This window comes from Dicentrarchus labrax, unplaced genomic scaffold, assembly GCF_905237075.1.
Source record: "Dicentrarchus labrax unplaced genomic scaffold, dlabrax2021, whole genome shotgun sequence".
NCBI lineage: Eukaryota > Metazoa > Chordata > Actinopteri > Moronidae > Dicentrarchus > Dicentrarchus labrax.
The window spans coordinates 2879061-2899779 of NW_026136701.1; the positions used below are offsets into that span (position 1 = coordinate 2879061).

General features: G+C 39.6%; 1 protein-coding gene and 1 long non-coding RNA gene across 3 annotated transcripts in view; both read left to right on the forward strand.

Moving 5' to 3' along the window:
• Positions 1–736: 736 nt before the first annotated feature.
• Positions 737–20719, forward strand: part of LOC127369707 (phospholipid phosphatase-related protein type 4-like) — a 53798-nt gene continuing 33815 nt past the window's right edge. For both annotated transcript variants that reach the window (XR_007886109.1, XM_051411341.1), the window contains exons 1-2: positions 737–1265; positions 12288–12473. Coding sequence is in view for 1 of the 2 variants with exons in the window: in XM_051411341.1 (XP_051267301.1) it covers positions 1182–1265; positions 12288–12473 (270 nt within the window). In the remaining variant the exon portion in view is untranslated. The remainder of the gene's footprint in view (positions 1266–12287; positions 12474–20719) is intronic.
• Positions 12486–16650, forward strand: LOC127370330 (uncharacterized). Its single transcript, XR_007886199.1, has 2 exons — positions 12486–14869; positions 15530–16650. It is a non-coding gene; the product is annotated as an uncharacterized LOC127370330 (long non-coding RNA).

The following is a 20719-nucleotide window of genomic DNA, read 5'->3' on the forward strand; positions in this document are numbered from 1 at the left end:
AAGTAGTTTATAACCTCTAGTTTTACACACCTGATGGTAAGAAAAGCTAAGATACGGAGAGCATAGATGGATGATTTCATATTCCACAGCTCTGACTTAACCAAATCTAACTCTTCAAATGTTCCATTTTTTTTCTAGTAAAGTTCTTTTAAAAAACTTCACAGACAGACTTTGGTTTTCATAGAACATAAAGTATATCAATTATCTTGCATAAGAATTCAAAATAAATTATTATTATTAGGGACAGATAATGTATTGGCTGTAATTTAATTATCCCCAACATTTATAATAATATAACTGTCACATTATCGGTAGATTTTTCTTCCATCCACCCATGTACTTTAGCAAAAAGCCTTCCCAATTAAAAGGCTTCACAACAAAGTGTGTGAATGCAAGTCGCCATATGAAACTGAAATAGGAACAGAGTGAGACGTCTTTAAATTTATCTCTTCTTAGTTTTCTCCTCCGCCGCCTGCATCTGCTGATATGCGTCAAGTTAGCGGAAATTAACCGTAACAGACCAGATGTTTGTGTTATTATTTTTGTAGTGTAATTCTAGTATTAAAATAAAAACTCAAAACTCCTCTAGAAAAGGATAGCTAGGTTCGCACAACTGTTGTTTCAAACGTCCGTCCGAATGTTTGATTGAACAGGAAACAAGAGAGAAATAGATATAGTAAAAACGTGTTTTATTTTGGAAACCGCGACAGGAAATGGTAGTGGTTCCATTGGCCAACTTGGCGGCAGTCACCTGCTGCAGCAGAGCGGAGCTGGAGGAGAGAGTGAGAGGACGAACATCAGTGAGTGAGGCTCCCGGGGGTGACTGGAGTAAATCTTCCCCCCTGAACGCACCACACATCTTCATGGCCCGGATGAATTCTCGCTCCCGCTTTAATGTCAGCACACAGGGCGAACGCTTCTGGGGGAGACAGTGGCAGTCCTGCGCCTGCACCTTTTTCTGAAGCCCCCCCAAAAAACCGCATTTTAGGGGCGACCGCGGACAGTTCACGGTAACAGGCGACGACAGTTCGAGCTCACCTCGCCGAGGGGATGGAGGTCCACCGTTAAAGGGCTTTTTAAGGGGGGGAACCGGACTCGGTCAAAATTTCGCCAAAATTACGACGGGAATCAAGTACAGCTCCCTGTCTCCCGGTAACGGGAGAGACCACCGGCCGCTCGTGATGTCTCGTGCCAAGGAGCGGCTGAAAGGCGGGAATGAGACCAAGGACAGCGTCACTTTGCTGCCGTGCTTTTATTTTGTAGAGGTGAAAATCTATCTATCTATCTATCTATCTATCTATCTATCTATCTGTCTGTCTGTCTGTCTGTCTGTCTATGTCTGACTGTCGACTACATTAAAATACCATTATTTTGTAGAGGTGCAAATGTATGTCAGGGAACTGACTGGCTGGCATTGTGTTATTTGATTGATTATATTGGTTGACTGATATATTGATTGACTGGTCAGCTGGTTATTGCTGCCACTGACTGACTGTCTAAAATAACATTTATTAGAGCCGATGAATCAATGCTCTCAGTCAGTCAGGTTGTATCTGTTGTTGGTGCGTCTGGTTTTGAAGTAGGGGCAGCACAGAGAGGTGGATGTTGCTGACAGATGATGGTCAGGCATCTGGCAGCTCTTTTTCTGGGGAACATGTAAACTCCTTGTGGCCTGGGAGCAAGCAAACACACCGACTACCACAATCAGTTTAAACTAATGATGCAAATAAATATTATCATTGATCATAATCATAATAATCAGAGATATTGAGATGCCACACAACAATGAGCCAGGCAGCCTGTAATCCTGAACAAACCCATGCACTTTGATATTAAGAATCTGTATTCACCTCACCCTGTTTACCCTGTTCTTTTTTTGCAGCCACAGACACTGCAGTCTCCACAGGATATTATAATGCCTGTGTGTACGGCAGTTTTGTGGGGCTGTATGCAAAGATTCATACAGCTTCATCGTCCGTGTATCATCAGTCAAACACGTTGATAATGAAAGAGTGAGGAGAGCCACGGTGTTTATAGATGTCAGTGAATGACAACTACCCAAATATGAGCATGTGCTTCAATGCTAACACAATTTAGACACAATATCCATTTAATCATCACTATTAGGAAATGAATGGCCCCAGTTCAGCCTGTCCCTGTCAGATCACTGTGTTCCACTGATTCTCTCACAGTAATTGTTCCTCGCCCCAGGACTAAAGCCTCGCAGTGATGCTGCATTTGGTTCATACGCCCCCAGACTGACTATGGAGCAGCCTTCCCGTAGGCTCGACAAGTGCACCTCTTTCAACGTTTGAATTATTATTATTACGATAGTAATAGTCGTGGTAGTAGTGACACATTAGGATCACCTTAGTTTGGACAAGGCTGCAAGCTACATTTCCTGTACCATGATAGTATAATAAAATATGAACACAGTATCTGAAGGTTCTGTATCACTGCCGAGCTACTACCCTGGAGTGTGACAGCAAGCCTAATAAAAAACATGGAATTTCTATCTATCTATCTATCTATCTATCTATCTATCTATCTATCTATCTATCTATCTACATTAAAATACCATTATTTTGTCGAGGTGCATTGTATGTCAGGGAACTGACTGGCTGGCAGGCTGCTTGGGTGTCACTGACTGACCAACTGACTGACTGGTGACTGACAGGCTAAAATGGCATGTCCTTGTAGCTACATTTCCAATACCATGATAGTACAATGAAATATGAACACAGTATCAGAAGGTTCTGTATCACTGCAGAGTTACTGCCCTGATGTGTGACGGCAAGCATGATTAAAATCCTGTGATTTTGCAGTATTTACCTTGTTAAAGAAAGTTGGGAATGAGACCAAGGACATCGTCACTCTGCTGCCTCTATTTTATAGAGGTGAAATATCTCTCTAACTTCTGTATAAAGTTCTGTTATTATTGCTATTATTCTGTGTTACTTATGGACCATTTCAACAAGTGTCAGCCTAATTCTTACCCTTGTCTCAGACTGAATGCTTATGCAGTGTACTACAGAACGTAAGTCAGTGGCAGACCACTCAAATTCTGTTGGCAACTGTGGGCTGAGCAGCATCGGGACAGTTTTAAATGGTATGGATGTTCAAAAGACTTTATTGAGTCTTGCTTGCTACTGCTCAGCCCCTGCTTGCATCATCAGGTGCTGAAGGTTGAAATTGGTTACTGTTATAGAGTCTTGGTACAGGCAACAGAGTGTACTGAAAATATACTGGCAGGACATACTGTGACAAATACAAAACAAGAGCTTTAGGTACAAATAAATAATCTCTTTAAACAGATATCTGCACTGTCGATAACAACCCATAGAATGTACTGAGTAAACGTGAGGTAACAATTTGCACTCACTTTGTTTGTTTGGGTAGATTTCAGCACGTTTACCAGCTATGACACTCTAAAAGAAATTGGGTAAAGTCTACACAACTATACTATTACTACTGTTACTATTAATATTAACTACTATACTAGTGACTAATATTAACTCTTGATTGTTAGAAGGCAATTGTTAATGTTTTCCTTATAAAGTTATTCACAGAGACCCGACAGTTCCCATCATGAGCAAACACTTGGCGACAGTGGCAAGGAAAGTCCCCCAGCAGTCAAGGCTTATGGCAGCATAACTAAGGGATGGTTCAGGACACAGCACTCTTTTGGTCATGCCAATATGAATGCAGAAGCTCTGCGCTCCGGTTTCTGTTGTAGTCCAAGTGGTATTGATCACATTTGAGCAGGCTTTGGTGTGAAAAGCAAAAGAGGCCAAACACATTGGCTGAAATGCAATCTCAGAACATGTCGGCTGTCGCCTGACGATGAGTTAGCTTTTTAAAAATGTATCTGCATTCATATTCAGATATCTGTTTGTAGAGCTTACCCAAAATGTAATGTAATGGAACTCCATTCTGATTGCTAATTGGAGAGTAAATGATGACAGAAGTCTTGGCCCAAACTTCCACTAGAAGCCCCGAAACATTGGCCGTTGCCCAAATTATTTGTCCAAGATAGGACTGACAAATAACTGATTTACCAGGCAACATACATTAATGTGATATATGTAAATTTAAGCATTTATGTGGTTCAAAGTGAATATATTTCCCCTTTCCCCTAAATAATCCTCAAGAAACTATTAACAGAAAAATAAACAGATGGGAATGTCTGTGTTTTGTCTTATCCAGTGACTTATATACACAACAGACCTAGATACAACAATCCAGTCAATCAAATATCGCCTTAAAGCACTTCTACTCACTGATGTGCAACGTTGGCCACAATGGCCTTACCAAATATATTAAGGGAAAACGCTATCTTTGTGTAAAAGGCATAGAGAAATCTCTGAGGGTTGACAAATTTCTATCAAATAATCTAGCTCTATTTTAATGCTTAGTAAGTTCAGTATCCACGCCCCTGGTTAGTAGTGCAGACTTTCTGTGTTTCTTGTGTATTTTCTCTGATTTGTCTTTGATGTTCTCCCTACAAAGCTGCAGAAGAAATTATACAGCCTAAGTAGTACTTGCAGTGACTAGAAAATTGGCAATGACATTTAAAATCGTGCCACTCTTTAATGCCTGGGTGGATTTTGCAGTAGTCTACAAGCTAACAGAAAACAATAGCAAAATGGAGGGGTTTTGTACATGTTAGCTGATTTTCTTTTTGATGAAATTACAAAGACACTTTTGAACAGCGAGCAGTTCCTACCGCGGCCACCTTTATGTCCAATGTGAATGTGCCAAGGCAGTAGCATGGAGAGAGGTGACTGTTTCATGCTGCTGTCTGAGTTGATAATGGCTCAACTTTCTTTGGTTTGCCACCATAGCTCACCAGGTCATCAGGCCTGTGTCGATGCTCCCGCCCTCTGCTCATCTCATGCTCATGTGTATAACAGTGTATGAGGAGAGATTAGTTACTGAGATCTAGAAATATCCTGAGTCATATGACCCACAATCCTGTCATTATATAGACATTGGCATAAAAGACATTCATTGCGTAGCGAGGCACAGATCTGGAGATTGGCTCTCCAGGACATTCATTGCGTAGCGAGGCACAGATCTGGAGATTGGCTCTCCAGGTGAGTTTACATAGAGGTGTCCACACATGATTTTAAGCTAATGTCATTTTATTAGTTTAGTGCCATCAGTTTTAGTATGATAGCAATAGCAATAATAGTAGTCGTAATAATAGTAGTAATAGTGGCAGTGCAACGCTTCCTATCTGTGCTAGTAGTGGCGCTTGACTCACGTCATATGTCGTGCTGTGTAGTGATGTGTTTTAGACTTTAGAATGTTGCATTAGCGACCCATTAGCTAAGACAACAAGCATACAGTCATACACCTATACAACATGTATAGTGGCTAACATCGTTAATGGTAAACTGATCTTAGAAAAACTCTACTAAATGAAACAAAAGCAGAAACAAAACAGCTGTAATACGGAGAATACCTACAGATAATGCAACAGCAAGGGCATTTGGGGAGTAGATAAGAGCTGCCTGTCAGTGTTTGCCTGCACATTGATGTGACAAAAGGGATGGAAGCTGACAATGTCAGTTAAGGCAACAGCTGCAGTAGTAGTGGTTGCTACTGTTCTAAAATCAACTGCTGGTGGCAGAACAACAGTACATGTTTAGCATTACTATCAGATGTAGCAGACAGTTTAAAAGCACCATTACTGTCACTTTAGATATTTAAATGACAGTTAATAGTTGTTGATAATAATTCAACATGGTAGGGAAATTTATAAAATTCTGTCCTGAGTTTCATGACTATGCAAAAACTGGAGTGGCAAGGAGGGTCTTGGGGACAATAAGTGGAACTGGAGTTTCTGGGTAAGTCTGGGAATCAGACTGTCTGAGCTGTCACAGACAGAGTCGTTATTTGATGTAATCTCCAGTGTCTGCACCATCAGTCAGGAACTGGCTGCTTGTGGCTATAAGAAAAAAAAACAGTGGTCAAAGCAGGCTAAATCTGATTGCATCTTGGTCAGGTGGGACGGGAGAACACTGACAGGTGACCCCGCTCCACGCCACTCTTAATGTTCTCAGCTGCATGATGCACATTGTCATGTTTTTGTGCCACAGTATATGTTTACAGTCTGACGTGTCGATGGATGGTGGAGTGTCTCTCTGGCCTCCCTGGAGCTTTTTATTAGCCTGCTCATTAGCACCACTAATGCTGCCGTAGGTTGGGCTCGGACAGAATTAGATTGAAATATAATGTATATATATATATATACAATGTATGTATAACAGTGTAATATTTTATTTGATTAAAGCTCTAGATCAACCAACCATGATCCCACTGAGCCACAGGCAGGGCAGTATATTATGTGTTCGGCACAGTGAATTATGGATAACTGCCTAATGAGGGAAAAGCCTGTTGGCACGTAGTTTTTGCTGATTTTATGATTTCCTTGAAAATTTGCCATGTTAACTGTAAACAGAGCATTGGATTAAAGATAGTTTCAGCCTGGCTTGTTTTTCCACAATCAACAATATTGTCTGGCGAGAACACGAAATTGCACATCAGTATTTATTAGTGTTGGGTGATCACAGGCTGGATTTTCCTTGCTCTGGGTTAAAAAAAACATCCTGAATCTATCGTAATTATTACTCCTTTCTTCTTTCTCTTCCTGACAGAGATGCTCCATGTCTCCTACATTTTCTATCTCGCACGCTGTCACACCATCCTACCCACTAACTGGCTGCTAGGCAACATGGCCCTCTGAATGGGGTGTATTTTTATATCTGTGTGTTCAGGGCTAGAGACGTTTAAGAGGAGAAAAACATCCCTACTGCAGCCTAGTTTCTTCTGTGTGTTCAGAGTCCACTAAGGCTTTGGTTAATATGTCTTTAAAATTATCATTGCGATGCATTCATTTCATCAGCTATGCATGACACAGTAAACCCCAGAGGATTTACATCCCGGAGCTTTTCAAACATACGTCAGTAAACATTAGCGACTGCATGACTGTTAATGCAGTGACATTACTGTCCTGTGGGTCTTCAGTTCAGTTGGATTCCAACACGTGTTGATCATAACATTCGTTGAGTCTATGTAGTAGACAGCTAATGTAAGCGCTGCCACATTCCCAGGATAGCTTCCAGATTTCATATATGTATTTTGCCATAGATTATTTTCCTTTTTATCATTTCTAAGATTCAACTTCAGTCAATGTATAGAACAACTTAATGATGTTGACAGAATGTTTGAAATCTTTCAGGCTTCTATCTGACTATTTATTATTAAAAAAATTTTTTTTAGTATTGTTCAATGCTCACAACCTGATGCTTTCTGGCTTCTTTTGCTTGGATGGAATACTAGCACCTACCTATTCATTTGATATTAAGAGGGCAAAGACCTATTGGTAAGCCTAGATAAACATGGTCATTCAGCGAGAGTGAAAGGGCTGAGTCCCATCATTGACCTTGATAACACCAGGGAAGTCTGCTGTCTTCTGTTGGCTCGTTGCTGCACACATCTGTTTGGCTTGAAATGAACTGAAGCTGTGGAATACAGAGCCACAGTGCTGCCCCACTTCCTGGGTAGCTTCCCACTAGCTTTCAGTTGTTATTTTTCGTTTCTTATCTTTCTTTTGTTCAAAAGCTGAAAGATGATACTAAATCGTTTAAGCATAATTTGAGATATAGAACATGAACAAGAATTTTTTGAAACGTTGCTGATAAACGATGTTTACTTCCGACAAGCTAGAGACTGTCGTGTCCAAACTGTCATCATGTTCAGGTTGTTCAATTCAATTCAATTAAATTTTATTTGTATAACGCCAATTCATAACAGAAGTTATCTCAGGACACTTTTTCAAATAGAGCAGGTCTAGACCGAACTCTTTATAACATTATTGACAGAGACCCAAGAGTACCACCATGAGCTAGACCTTGGCAACGGGGGCAAGGAAAAACTGCCTGTTGAAAGGCAGAAACCTAGGGCAGACCCTTCGGCTCTAGGTGGGTGGTCGTCTGTCTCGACCAGTTGGGGTGAGAGAGAGAGAGAGACACAGGTGCACAGCAACAACAGTAGCAACAATTACAGGTTTTTTGCTATTTCCATGAAGAAATGGCAAGTATGAAGTGTTCCCCCAGAGTTGTCAAAGGCAGAGTATTGAAATTCTCGTAGGTGGGTGAGCAGCTCCTCGGGGCAGGAAGCAAGCTTTACTGCAGGTATTACTGACTGACAACCAACTGTTTTGTAAAGCCTCCTACACTTGAATGATTTTTTTCATTTCTCACTGGGAATAAATACAGAAATGTCAAAAATAATGTATTGGAGAATGACAGTTCTTATAAAAAATGTAAAATCAGTCCCAGGGTAAAAATCAATAGTGTTCTCGAGAATCTTACACCCCTAGTTTTTGGTGGTCTTACAGTTGGGTGCTGGGCCCACCACTTTGGTCCAGACTGAAATATTATTTGAATTGCCATTTACTAACATTCATGGTCCCCAGAGGATGAATCCCAATGGCTGCAGTTTTGAGTGAAGTATTTCGACAACTACTGGATGGATTTAGGGCTACAATTACCAGTTAAACGTTTAATCGTTTAGTCTACACAGTGTGAAAAAATCCCAGAGCCCAAAGTGACATCTTCAGATTGCCCTTTTTGTTTGTCAAAGTTTACTATCATAAATGCCAAAAAAAAAAAGCAGGAAATCCTCACATTCAAGCAGTCGGAACAAGGAAATGTTTGAATTTTTGCTAAATGATTAAGGGATTATTAAAATAGTTGGCAGCTAATTTTCTTTCAGTCTACTAATGAATTAGTCAATTTGTCAGAGCTCTAGATGGATTGCCTTGAAATTTGTGTCAGACATTCATGTTCCCCTCAGGAAGAATTGGAATCACTTTGGTGATCTACTGACTATTCTATCGCCACCATGATTTAAAAAGTATTTCCCAATACTTCGGGTTATGACCAAATAAAAAACTTATGTCATTCCCATCAGCCTCAGCTGTATTTGTATTGTATTTCTTGCTAATTTGCAAATGTTAGCACCTCACTAAAATAAGATGTTGAACATGGTAAACGTTATACTTTTTAAACACCAATGCCCTTGCCTCACCCTCCCCTTCAGCAAAAAAAGTTCCTACCTAGAGCTGCAACGATTAGTCAACTAATCGATTAAGCGATCAATGAAAAATAATCTTGAATTATCTTGACAATGGATTTATTGTTAGTCATTTTTCAAGCTAGATTTCCTGCTTTTCGCTGTTTTATATCATATTACACTGAATATCTTTGAACTGGCAAAACAAGACAAAAGACCTCATCCGGGACATTGAGAAACTGGGGTGGACATTTTTATTATTGTCTGATTAATGAATAATCTAGAAAATAGTTGGCAGATGAATCGATAATGAAAAAAATTATTAGTTGCAGCTCAACTGTAGGAACATGGTAGTCCAACATGGCGGACTCTGTAGAAGAGGACCCACTCCCTTTGTAGATAAAACAGTTCATTTTAAGGTAACAAAAACACAATGATTCCTATATTCAGGTGATTGTTCACAAATGAAAAGACAACTTTGAATATTATATTCCATTTCTGACAATAGATCCTCCTAAATGTTACACACTGGACCTTTTACATTTCGCTCAAACCGCCAGTTTGCCTGAGCACAACCTCACAGAGCTGCTAGCATGGCTGTAGACTATTGTCTGGTTATGACATTGTCAAAGCAAATTTACATCTTTACTTTGAGATTTTGTTTGACTCTCGGGCACACTGACTTTAAATGTGTGGTGTTGCCATGCTGTTGAAAGGTAAGAGTTGGTAAATGTGTAATGGTAGGACTGAAGAGAAACTCATAGCATCCCTGATGGGTAATCCTGGCTTGTAGGATGTGCAAATAGTCAATGACAGGTCTTTACATAACTCTTGCAGTGGGAAATGTGGGCGCCTCAGGCGAAAAGGCAGATCATGTAGTTGATAATTTGAACAGCAGGGAAGCAAGGCAGGATGCAGTCTCTAACTCCAGAAACAGACACGTTTAGGCAATATCCGTCATACATCCATCGTTTATCCATCATTTTGCAATTTGTAATCGTGCTAGTACAGAGCAATAAAGTGAACATCTGTGCAGGGGTCCAGGGAAGAGTTTGGAAATAAGCAATCATTCTGCTTTCAGTGCCACAAATTAGGGCTGCACCTAAACAATTATTTTCTTTATTTTAAAATATGTTTATATATTTAAAGACATTTTTTTACATAAAAAATTTAAGTTGTTTATCTAAGAAATGACAAAAAATAGTAAAAGAAAAAAAAAAGAGCCTGAGGTCACATCCTCTAACTGCTTCCTTTGTCTGACCAACAGTCCTACCCAAAGATATTCAAGTTACAATAACATATTAAGAAAAACCTGAGCAGCTGGGACCAGGCAATGTTCCGCCTTTTCTCTTGATAACTGACTCGATCAAATTAATTTATTAATTTAATCTTTTCAGCTCTACTGGGTAAGAAATTTCGGATTACATATTTTTCAAGGGTAGACGTGACATTACTTAGCAGCTTTTAGATAAGCAAATTACCAACTGTGCATTATTGCCTTAAGGTTGTCACACAAGGTTGTTGAGATAATTGACTTGTGGAAGGACGTACTACTTCAGGATAAAGGTACGACACTGAAATGGCAACGCTGTGTTTGTGCAGTGCTGTAATTAGTGTGTGTTTCTAACAGCACGTTACAGTGTATGGTGCTGTTTACCTTGGTGAAGTGTTGTATTGTAGCAGGGTTTCACAGATTTCAACTGTTTAAATTTAAGACATTACTTTTTTTTATTTATTTAAGTCTATTATAAAGGCAAATTAAGACATACTTGTATTTTACGTCAATACTGGAAAAACAACTATAAAGGATATCAAAAATTATCTATATCTCAAAATTATATTTAAGACATTTAAAGGCCTAAAATGCAGATAATTGGATTTTAAACTGTTTAAGACCCTGAGGACATCCTGTGTAGACTCATTAGTGCTAACATCGGGGACAAATACCTTTTTTTTTCTCCGATGGCCGATGATTCTCACAGGACACTAACTGGTCCAAACCACTGTGGTTGGACACAAGCGCTTAGCTTGAGACCTTGCAAGATGAATTCTCCCATGATCTCGCGAGTCTAGCGTCCTAGCAAGATCATTACAGCACTGGCTTGGTATCGTCTTGTATCAAAGTGCAGTAAATAAAATTCTTTCTGCTCATATCATCGGTTTGCAGTGTGAATATTTGGCCTTGTGCGGAAAGTTCAGACTTTAAATTCGTAATCCTCAATCTGCACTGCAGCTGTGTGTCCTTCTGTCTGTGTGTCTGTGCTGCTTACCTGACAAGTGTAAGATGGATTGAAGCGGAGAGAGATGTGTCATTCCTTTTGAAAAATCTGAGAGCAAGACACACTGCTGTCAGTGTGGTCCATCCTTGATATGAAAGACTATATTGTGTAGTCGCTGTATGGAAAGTCCTTAACCTGCTCTAAATCAGACATTTGGATTTCACGTGATAGTGATGATTTCAACCACCAGCTACCTTGGTAAAGTGTTGAAGCCATCTAAGTGCTCCAGGTAGTTCCTCTAATGGCCACTAGATGCTCCCTTCTCCATGAACACTTTAACTATGTTGAAGTGAACTGGAAAAAAACTCAAATATCTAAATGTAAAAGTGTTTCAATAGACATTCAAGGAATCAAGGTCATTTATTTGTCATTTAAGTTTTTAAAACTTAAAAAATACTATGTTATATCGGCTTAGTAGTAGTTGAGCACCTTTCTTGCCTAACTAATACTTTGTTACCTGAGTTCACTGTTTCTAATGCACGTCTTTCCATTCAAGTGAGTGGGTGGAGTCTCACATCTCTGATGGGAAGAGAAACAGACTAAGCTGCAACAAGGCAGAGATGATACAACCAAAAAACAATGGCACTGGTTATTGGCCATATTGTTATTCAGTATCAGTGCATCCATAGTTTTTACTTGTTCTTCGACCAAACACTTTCTCAATAAATTAGAATATTTAATTTATATTATAGCCAAAGCTTCATAGGTGGTCCGTCAGGCCTTCTTGATTTTAAGGTGCGCTAGAAAACTTTTAAAAATATACATTGTTATACTGCAGTTTCTTTTTGTACTTAAATGTTGAAGTGGCAACACCAGCAGTGGCCCCAAGCTAATATGAGTTTGAGACCCCTGCTTTAGATGAACTACATTTGATTTATTGAAGAATTTTCTTAATCGTTTTGTGTTGCTGTTTCTTTACTGCAGCTCCCTATCCTGGCCTCCTCGGTTGTCAGTCTTTATTTCCTGGAACTGACGGATATTTTCCAGCCGGTGCATTCTGGGTACACTTGTAATGACCGCAGTCTGTCTCTGCCCTACATCCTGCCCAGACAGGAAGTCTGCCCGCTGCCTTTACTCTTCAGCTTGGCGTTTGCCGCTCCCACCGCCACCGTAAGTAAACCTCTAAGCCTCTTCGGACTCCACACTGGACCTCGGCATGTGTATGTATGTACATGTGGCTAACACGCCCTGTCTCTGTCTGATTTCAGAGACTGTGGTTATACATGTTAGTGACCCAGTTTGTTTCTATGAACTACTCTGTTACCATAAATAAACCTTTATGATAACCCCAGATGACTATCTATTCCTCCCCTGGCGAATAAATGTGTAGAGACATTTATAGACATATATATATATATATATATATTCCTGGGTTGCCCCCTCGACTCAGTGCAGGTGGTGGGAGAGAGGAGGATAATAGCAAAGCTATCATCACTGATGGACAATGTCTCCCACCCCATGCAGGACACCATCAGTACACTGAGCAGCTCCTTCAGCGACAGACTCCTTCACCCCAAATGTGTGAAGGAGAGATATCGTAGGTCCTTCCTCCTTCCTGCTGCTGTCAGACTGTTAAACAACCAGCACTGCTCCCAGTAATTTTATTTTATTTATTATTTCCCTACTCTTACTGTTTTTTATACTGTTTGATTTTCTCTATCCACTTTGCTGCTGTAACATTGGAATTTCCTCATTGTGGGACAAATAAAGGAATATCTTATCTTATTTTATCTTATCTTATATATGTAGTAAATTATGTTTCAATGGGAAAAGCATCTTTCCGAATGAAGTGGTCTCCTGCACATTGCAGATTTAAAAATGTGCCCATAATGCTGTGGGAGTCTGACCAGAGCCTGTGGGAGTCTGAGTGAAAGCACTAAGTGGTTTCCATGCAACACTAACATTCGATGGGAATAAGCCAGCCATTTTAACCATGTTGACTAGATTTCTTTTCAGCCAACTGCCATTTGTTGAGTGAAATTGCCTAGTGCAGTTCTCAGTCATAATTTCTTCTCTGATTTCAATTCACTTGTGGTATGCAGCATAAAAATACAGCCATGAAATGTTTCAAATCATGTTCTTCAGATGAGAATTAATTTATTAGAATTTCCATGATTTCACAGAGGTCGTAGAATCTGATTCAGTTTCTGCTAGTTTTGTATTTTTTCCTACAGGGCTTCTTAAAAAACATTTAGTACCATTCAATAAATGTTTTATATCTAGCATCTATACCAGAATTACTTTACAAAACATTGTCATGATGTGAATATCAAAACAAGCTACAGTGTCGTCATGATATGACATTTCTTTATGACATTAAGCTTAAGAGCGGTCTTATCATGAGCGGTGTGATATGGAGCACCCCTACACACTAAGAAATACAATGTTATGGTCACTGGTTCTACAAAACTTGTTGAATAAATGGGGAAAAGACTAGAAAAGTTTAAACCACTGTTCTGTCATCAAGCAGTAGCAACATGTATCAGCAACAGTCACTGTTCTGCACACTTAAACATGTTTTTTGAGCTGTAAACTAAATTGACTGAACAGTGACGAAACACATCAATAACGGCATTAATATTGACATTCTCATCTAATTTCTAAAAATCTGCATTTCATTTCTTGAACACACTATCTCCTGTTTTAAATCACGCTGAATCTTGTAAGGCCAATGCTGATAGAGTTGTCGGATTGGGACTTTATGTCATGACATTTCTATTAATTCCCCCACTTTTATGTCACTGAACGGCATTGACCGTTCAGAGTCAGCCTTGACGGTTGAAGTGGAGGACTTGGACCAGTCCTGTGCAGAAGTGACAGCTGTGGTAGGTCATTAATAGAGTAACATTACCGTAAATGACTTTTTTACTACATTGTTATTAAGTGACTGCCAAGAGAGGAGGCAAGCCCCACAACCTGGATGATGACGCACAAGGAATCCCAAATTAGGCCCACACCCCCCAAATGAGAGAAGGATTTTTCTGAGCTGCAGTGCATCCTAGTTGAAAAGGAAACTCAAGACAGAAACTAGAAATTAAACTTCTCCAGAGTCAGCAGAGCAGATACAAATTGTCAGAACAAGACAATGTGTCATTCACCTGTAGGGAAAACTATTTATTGTTACTATTCACCTTATGCTGTGAATAAACCAGGGTACTTTCACATTATGGCGCTTTGTATTTGTACTTCCGTTTTAGAGTGGAAGTGCTGTTACTGTTTAGCAACGCTAGCCTTGTTCTGAGTTTCTCACCGTTTAGTTGCCAGAAGCTTGTTCTTTGAAAGGATGCTACAAGAACTTTAGGAAGAGAAAGGAGTTTTTAAATCAGGAATGTTTTGTTCATCGTCCTCTGATCCGTTCACAATGTTGTGGTCCCCCGTACAATTTACATCCACCACCGAGGGACAAAGAACAGTTGAACCAACAGACCAACACCCCCTTCCCGAAAAGTTCCTGGACTACAAAGTAGCCGTTAAGAAGCCGTGGAGGGTTTTGGAGCAGGCAACACGTGAGTCTGCTTTATGGATGTTTATTTATGTACCGTTAGCAAGTGCATCTTCTAGCAGCTGTCCATGGTCCGGAAAATGTAATGCTGCCTCAAACAGAACACTGTTACCTAGAGATACAATTATAATTCACGAAAATAATCTGATCTTATTTTGGAGTTGTCAGTGTACTACTGTTAATACTTTCATACAGGTCAACTGAGTTAATAAAAAAGACTTGACTGAACTACTACTAAAGAACAGTAATTCCACAGTATAACATTAGCAAATACAGGTAAAATGATTTGAGGATGTACAATGGTGTATTGATAAAGAGCAATATAAGTTATATTATTATGTAATTATATAATTCCTATGCAAACTTATTACAATACAACAAACTTACAATATTACAAATTAAATGTGTAAAAACAGGTGATGATAATACTGACCATTACTTTGGCCCACATGTTCCTATTGTTTTCTTTTCTGTTAATGTTGAACATTTAAACCGATGAGGATGGTGATGCTAATGTACTATTATTATTATACTAAATTAGTTTTTATTATTTGTCTTGACTTTTTTTATCTTTAACATCCAAAAACTATGAGCAAATGTTCCATCATACAATTTTAAACATATTTGTTTTACATTGTATTTTTTGTACTTTTCTTCATCACAGATGATGATGTACAGCCAGCCACAGCAAAACCAGTAGCTGTGGAAGTTGAGGAACCCAGATTTAAAGATGCGCTGACCCAGTGGGAAGATTCCACAATTAGCAACCACAATTAGTGCCTAATGCCACTGAGATCCACCACATGTGACAAAGGGACACAGTGTTGCAAGGAACCCCTTTACAAAGGCTTGCTGCACACAGATGCACTTGTCTTCTCCATACTGCTTGCCCCTTTCAACTTTTCATTTGTTGGCACAAAACCTTTTGCCTTCGTACAGTGCCAGCTTTCAGCTCAACCCAACTGATCAGCTTCTGATGACACTGATGAAGCTCAAGCTCAACTCGCTCCAGGAATACCTGGTAGAGAACTTTAATGTTGTACCTGATGGAGAACCACATGAGGAGCTACATCCCATGGCTGCCCAAGGAGACAATAGTTGAAACAATGCCCGAGTGTTTCAAAGACCATTATCCAGGCACAACCTGAATAAATTGACCGTTCAGAAACCAGCCCGCAGAAGCCCCAAAACCTTGCCTCCAGGGGAGAGTCCTTTAGTCATTACTATGGGCAGAACACAGTGAAGTTCATGGTTGCCATTGCACCTTGTGGCTTGATAATGTTCATCCCTCCAGCATATGGAGGAAGGAGTAGCGACAAGTTCTCATGACCTCTGACTCAGGGTTCCTCAACAGGGTTCCAGGTGATGAGGTGATTCCTGATCGTGGCTTCAGGTTGGGGTAAAGTTGACCATTCCTGGCCCCCTCCTACCTCGCAGACCTTCTCCATCGCCACACTTCTTCCTGAAGCTTTTCCAACGCCAACCTCCTGTCTGCACTACTGAGGACCAAGCATTGTACCTGGGGCGACCGAGCATTCTCCATAGCTGTCCCCTCCTTCTGGAACTCTCTCCCCAAACACATCCGGGACTGTACCGATCTGTGATTTTGTAAAGTGCATATGTTTACCATTATTTTATTTTTTACATAAAATTAACTACTATTTATTTCTTTTTTCACAAAAAGAAATAAGACAATTAGAAATAATTGTAATTTTGTAAGGCTTACAAGTTGTATTATGAATTATAGGTTTGTTTATTTAAAATAAATGGCATGAATCCCTTAAACCTGTCATTTCATTGTTTTAATTGATAACAGCAAATATTTACACAACAACAAATTACATTTATGAACAAATTTAAGTGTGACACATGCTCAAGAGTTTGAGGTCACCTGTTATATTAATGTTTTTCTAATGTTTACTTTAACAAAAATAAAAACAGTATAAGTCAGACATCAAATCTATTATTTAAATCATTACTGTAGAAACATGGCGGACTCTGTAGAAGAGGACCTGCTCCCTCTGTAGATAAAAAACAGCTCATTCTAAGGTAAAACACGATTCTTATTTTCAGTTGAAAATGCCATGACAGTTAGACGGAGCTACAGAAAGCCAGTGGATGTGACTGTTATTAGCAGCGGACTTATTGACTACTGATGTGTGGGAGAGAAGTTTTTGCCTGTTTGAGAAGTATTTAGTGAAACGCTGTTCGCTAGCAAACTATGATTACTATTGCTATGTGATTGTGACAAATTTTGCTATTCAGTGTCCTTATGTTTTCACAGTTACCATGGTAACATACTCTAAATAATCTTTTCTCACTAAAGCTTATGAGTGGCATGCTCTTGTCTCTTCAATTAACTGGAAGAGGGCTTGTCTGCCAAAGCACAACATTTCAGTCGGCTCACTCTCTGAATAGATGTCCAGCGGGTGTGAGTGATCACGGAAGACTCTTTGGTATCTTAATGCCCTTTCACACACTGCCATAGTTGATTTTCTTTCCTGGTTTTGTGATCAAATTTTTTCCTGCTTTTATTACCACGGATACTAGGTCTGACTCTTCCAGCTTACGCCTGCTCCATACTAGGTGTAGAAGTTACACCCAGGCGCAACACAAACAGAGCTTAAGAGGACGTCAGAGGGGAAACCAGACTATTTTTTCCAAACAATATGACCCAGTTTTTTTTTCTTCACATTAATCACTGAGGCCTGGCGCTAATAAACACTCTAGCTAGATAGCTAGCTAGCTAACAAATCTCAGCTCTGTGTCACTAACATTTGAAGATTGATTGACAGGTGGATGTCACAATATTATTTGTTGAAATTGATTGGATCACATTTACAGAAGAAAACATCACACTGTGTTTAACAGGAAGAAAAAATAATAGGATTTGGATATAAAAATACAAAGAACATTTTTCCACCTTAATAAAAATAATTATCAAAAATACAACATGGAGTCAAAAAGGAAAACTTTTTTGTAAAACAAAAAATATTGGAAGGGATAATCTAGCCACACCTTGAGTCTGGTGGGAACATGTCCATACACAATTTTTGTTTATCATTGTTTATACATTTCCAGTAGTTTGTCTTATAAAGACGTGATTTGCAAATGGTCACTGCTCTGGAGTGTCCTCTTCAGCTTAACTACTACAACAGATGCAATATCATGAATACCTGTACAGTCTCATGCAATCCAATATGGTAACATTAAGATGTAATAGTACAGAAAATATAATTGTATCAAGTTTCCATGGCATAATGAGGCAAGAAGAAAATTATTATAGATTTATTTATATTTTATACTTATAGAAAATGTAAAGTCCAGACAGAAGGGCTGGTCAGCAGGTTCAGCTTCTTCCTGTGCTGTGCTCAGGTAAATTAACTTTTCTTCCGGTCTTTATCCAGTAGCCATCAGATTCATCCAGTGGGGCTCAGTGCTGAATCCTCTCATCCAGGGTCTATTTTTTGTAGCCCCATGTATAGACTACAGGGATGCAAACAACTCATATTTCTGTGAATGTCACATTTTTTACATCAATCGTGAGTGAATCATCCAAATCCAAAAAGTTTTTTTCGCTAATCACATCGACTCTCAGCTGAGGGAATACGTTACGCAAATAAGTCACCTAACAAAGCTGTGTAATTACAGTAGCGCAAACTTTATGAACTGTGTTGGTTTTTTGACATGTAAATCTACATGCATTCAGTTGGTAATTCAGAAAATCTTTTTATTACTATTATTTAGTTTATATAGCCATGACTTTTAACATCATTAGCTCTAAGTTAAGTTAAAATAAGTTAAAATCTTGCAACCATCAGCCCACCAACCAGCAACTGCCAATATATTTGCACATGTATGTGTGCTACATTTCACAAGCTCTTTAAGCTTTAATTAACAAATAAACTCACAAAATATCAATTAAGGAAATTTAAAAGCAAAGGCATGGTGCATTTTGTATGCGTTTTTTTATCCATCATCATATTAAACTTGCTACACACAGAAACCTTGCACACTAACTCTGTTGGGTTTTACTATTCTTTTCATTGAAAAACAAAAAAAAATATGACCCCTTGGACCCTTTATAGGACCTTTCTTTTTCTACTTTTGAGTGAGAGGACCACAAAATCACCCTCATTGTGTGATGACTCCATCTTGTGTTGGGTATTTTACAACAAATATAATAACCTCAAATTTGAACCTTTCCTTGGATCACCATCCATATAAGGTACCTTCATCAGAAACTGGGGTCACTGCGTAACGTCATCAATCTAACGACCCATGCTGCTGTCACTCTCAGCAACAGTCACAAATTCATCACAACTTGCCACTAGATGGCGGGACACACAGACCAGTTTCAGGATTCGTGTATATTCATGTGTGTGTGGCGTACCACACATGAATATCTGGAGAGAGAAACTCTTTCACTAATGTTACTTCTTTTCCTAATAATATAATATGTTGATTATGCAAACTTGATAAGTCACAGGTTAGTAATGTCACTGAACAAAGTCGTCTAATTGCGGTAGCTCTAACTATATGCATCGCGTTATGGTTTTTTGCCATAGTAATCTACATGCATGCATGGTGATGCCCCTGTGTGTTTGCATCCCTGAGAATCATTAAGGCCGCTATCAGTAAGCTCCCAGCCCAAGCTCTCTAAGAAGACGAGGAAAAACTCCTAAAATTCTTCGTACATAAGGAAAAATGGAGAAACCTTGGGAGAGGCAATTCAAAGAGTGATCCCCTCTCCACGGACAGCTGTGTGCTTGAAGCGTTGTCAGAGAGGGAGACTGACACAACAGTAGCTGTGTCCACGTTGAACTGATAACAACATACACATTGTGGCCACCAGCCTCGGTCTCACTCTTCTGCTTCAAAGAGGGAACCACACATGGGAACTACAGCAGCATTGATCCTGGATGAAGGGGTGCTGGAAGTCCATCTGCAGTCCTGGGCGGTCTGTTTGTGGTCCCGGCTCTCTATCTGTGGTCCTGGGAGGTCAATTTGTTGTCCTTGGAGGCACAGCCTGAATCACATCAGCCAGGGGTGGTGCTTCAGTGTGTTCAGGGTGGGTCGGGCCGTTGAACTCTTGACCAGACAGCTCAATAGAAAACCCTGGCAGTCTGGACAGACAAACAGTCAGTCAGTTTTTAATATAAACACTGTGCTCTCTGTGTCTTTCTGTGTGTGCTTGATTCTACTGTATGTTTTGTGACTTACCTAAGGAAAGACCGTCTCTGATGGGAGGGTTTTCATAGATGATCTCAGTGCTGTTTTGGAAGGGGAGAGCTCTATGCAGAATTCCATACAGCACTACACCGAGCTGCCATACTGTAGTCGGTCCGGCCCTGTACAACCCATTAAGGAACCACTCAGGGGAACCGTAGATGTAGGTTCCTACAATACACACAGAGACAAAAGTTTAATGGTGAGGGACACACGTAGAGGACAGAGACAGCAAAGATGCTAGGTTGGCTCAGAGAACATAGGACTATAGGAAAGACAACCTACCTTGTTCCTTAATGTAAATCCCCTCTGACAGATATGTGCCACAGCCAAAGTCAATAAGCCTGACACGTGGGACATCATTGCCGATTTCAATGAGGATGTTGTCCATCTTGATGTCCCTGTGGAACACACCTCTGGAGTGGATCTCAATGAGAGCATCAACCAGCTGTTTTACTATTATCTGAGGGAGAGAGAAAGAGACATGTAAATTGTGTGACATAAGATGAGATGCTCCTTTATTGATCCCCTGTGGGTGATATTCAAGTTCACACAGCAGCACAGGGGAAATGTAGTGCAAAAGTATAAAAATACAATAAAAGATATAGCAGAAAATATAAAGACT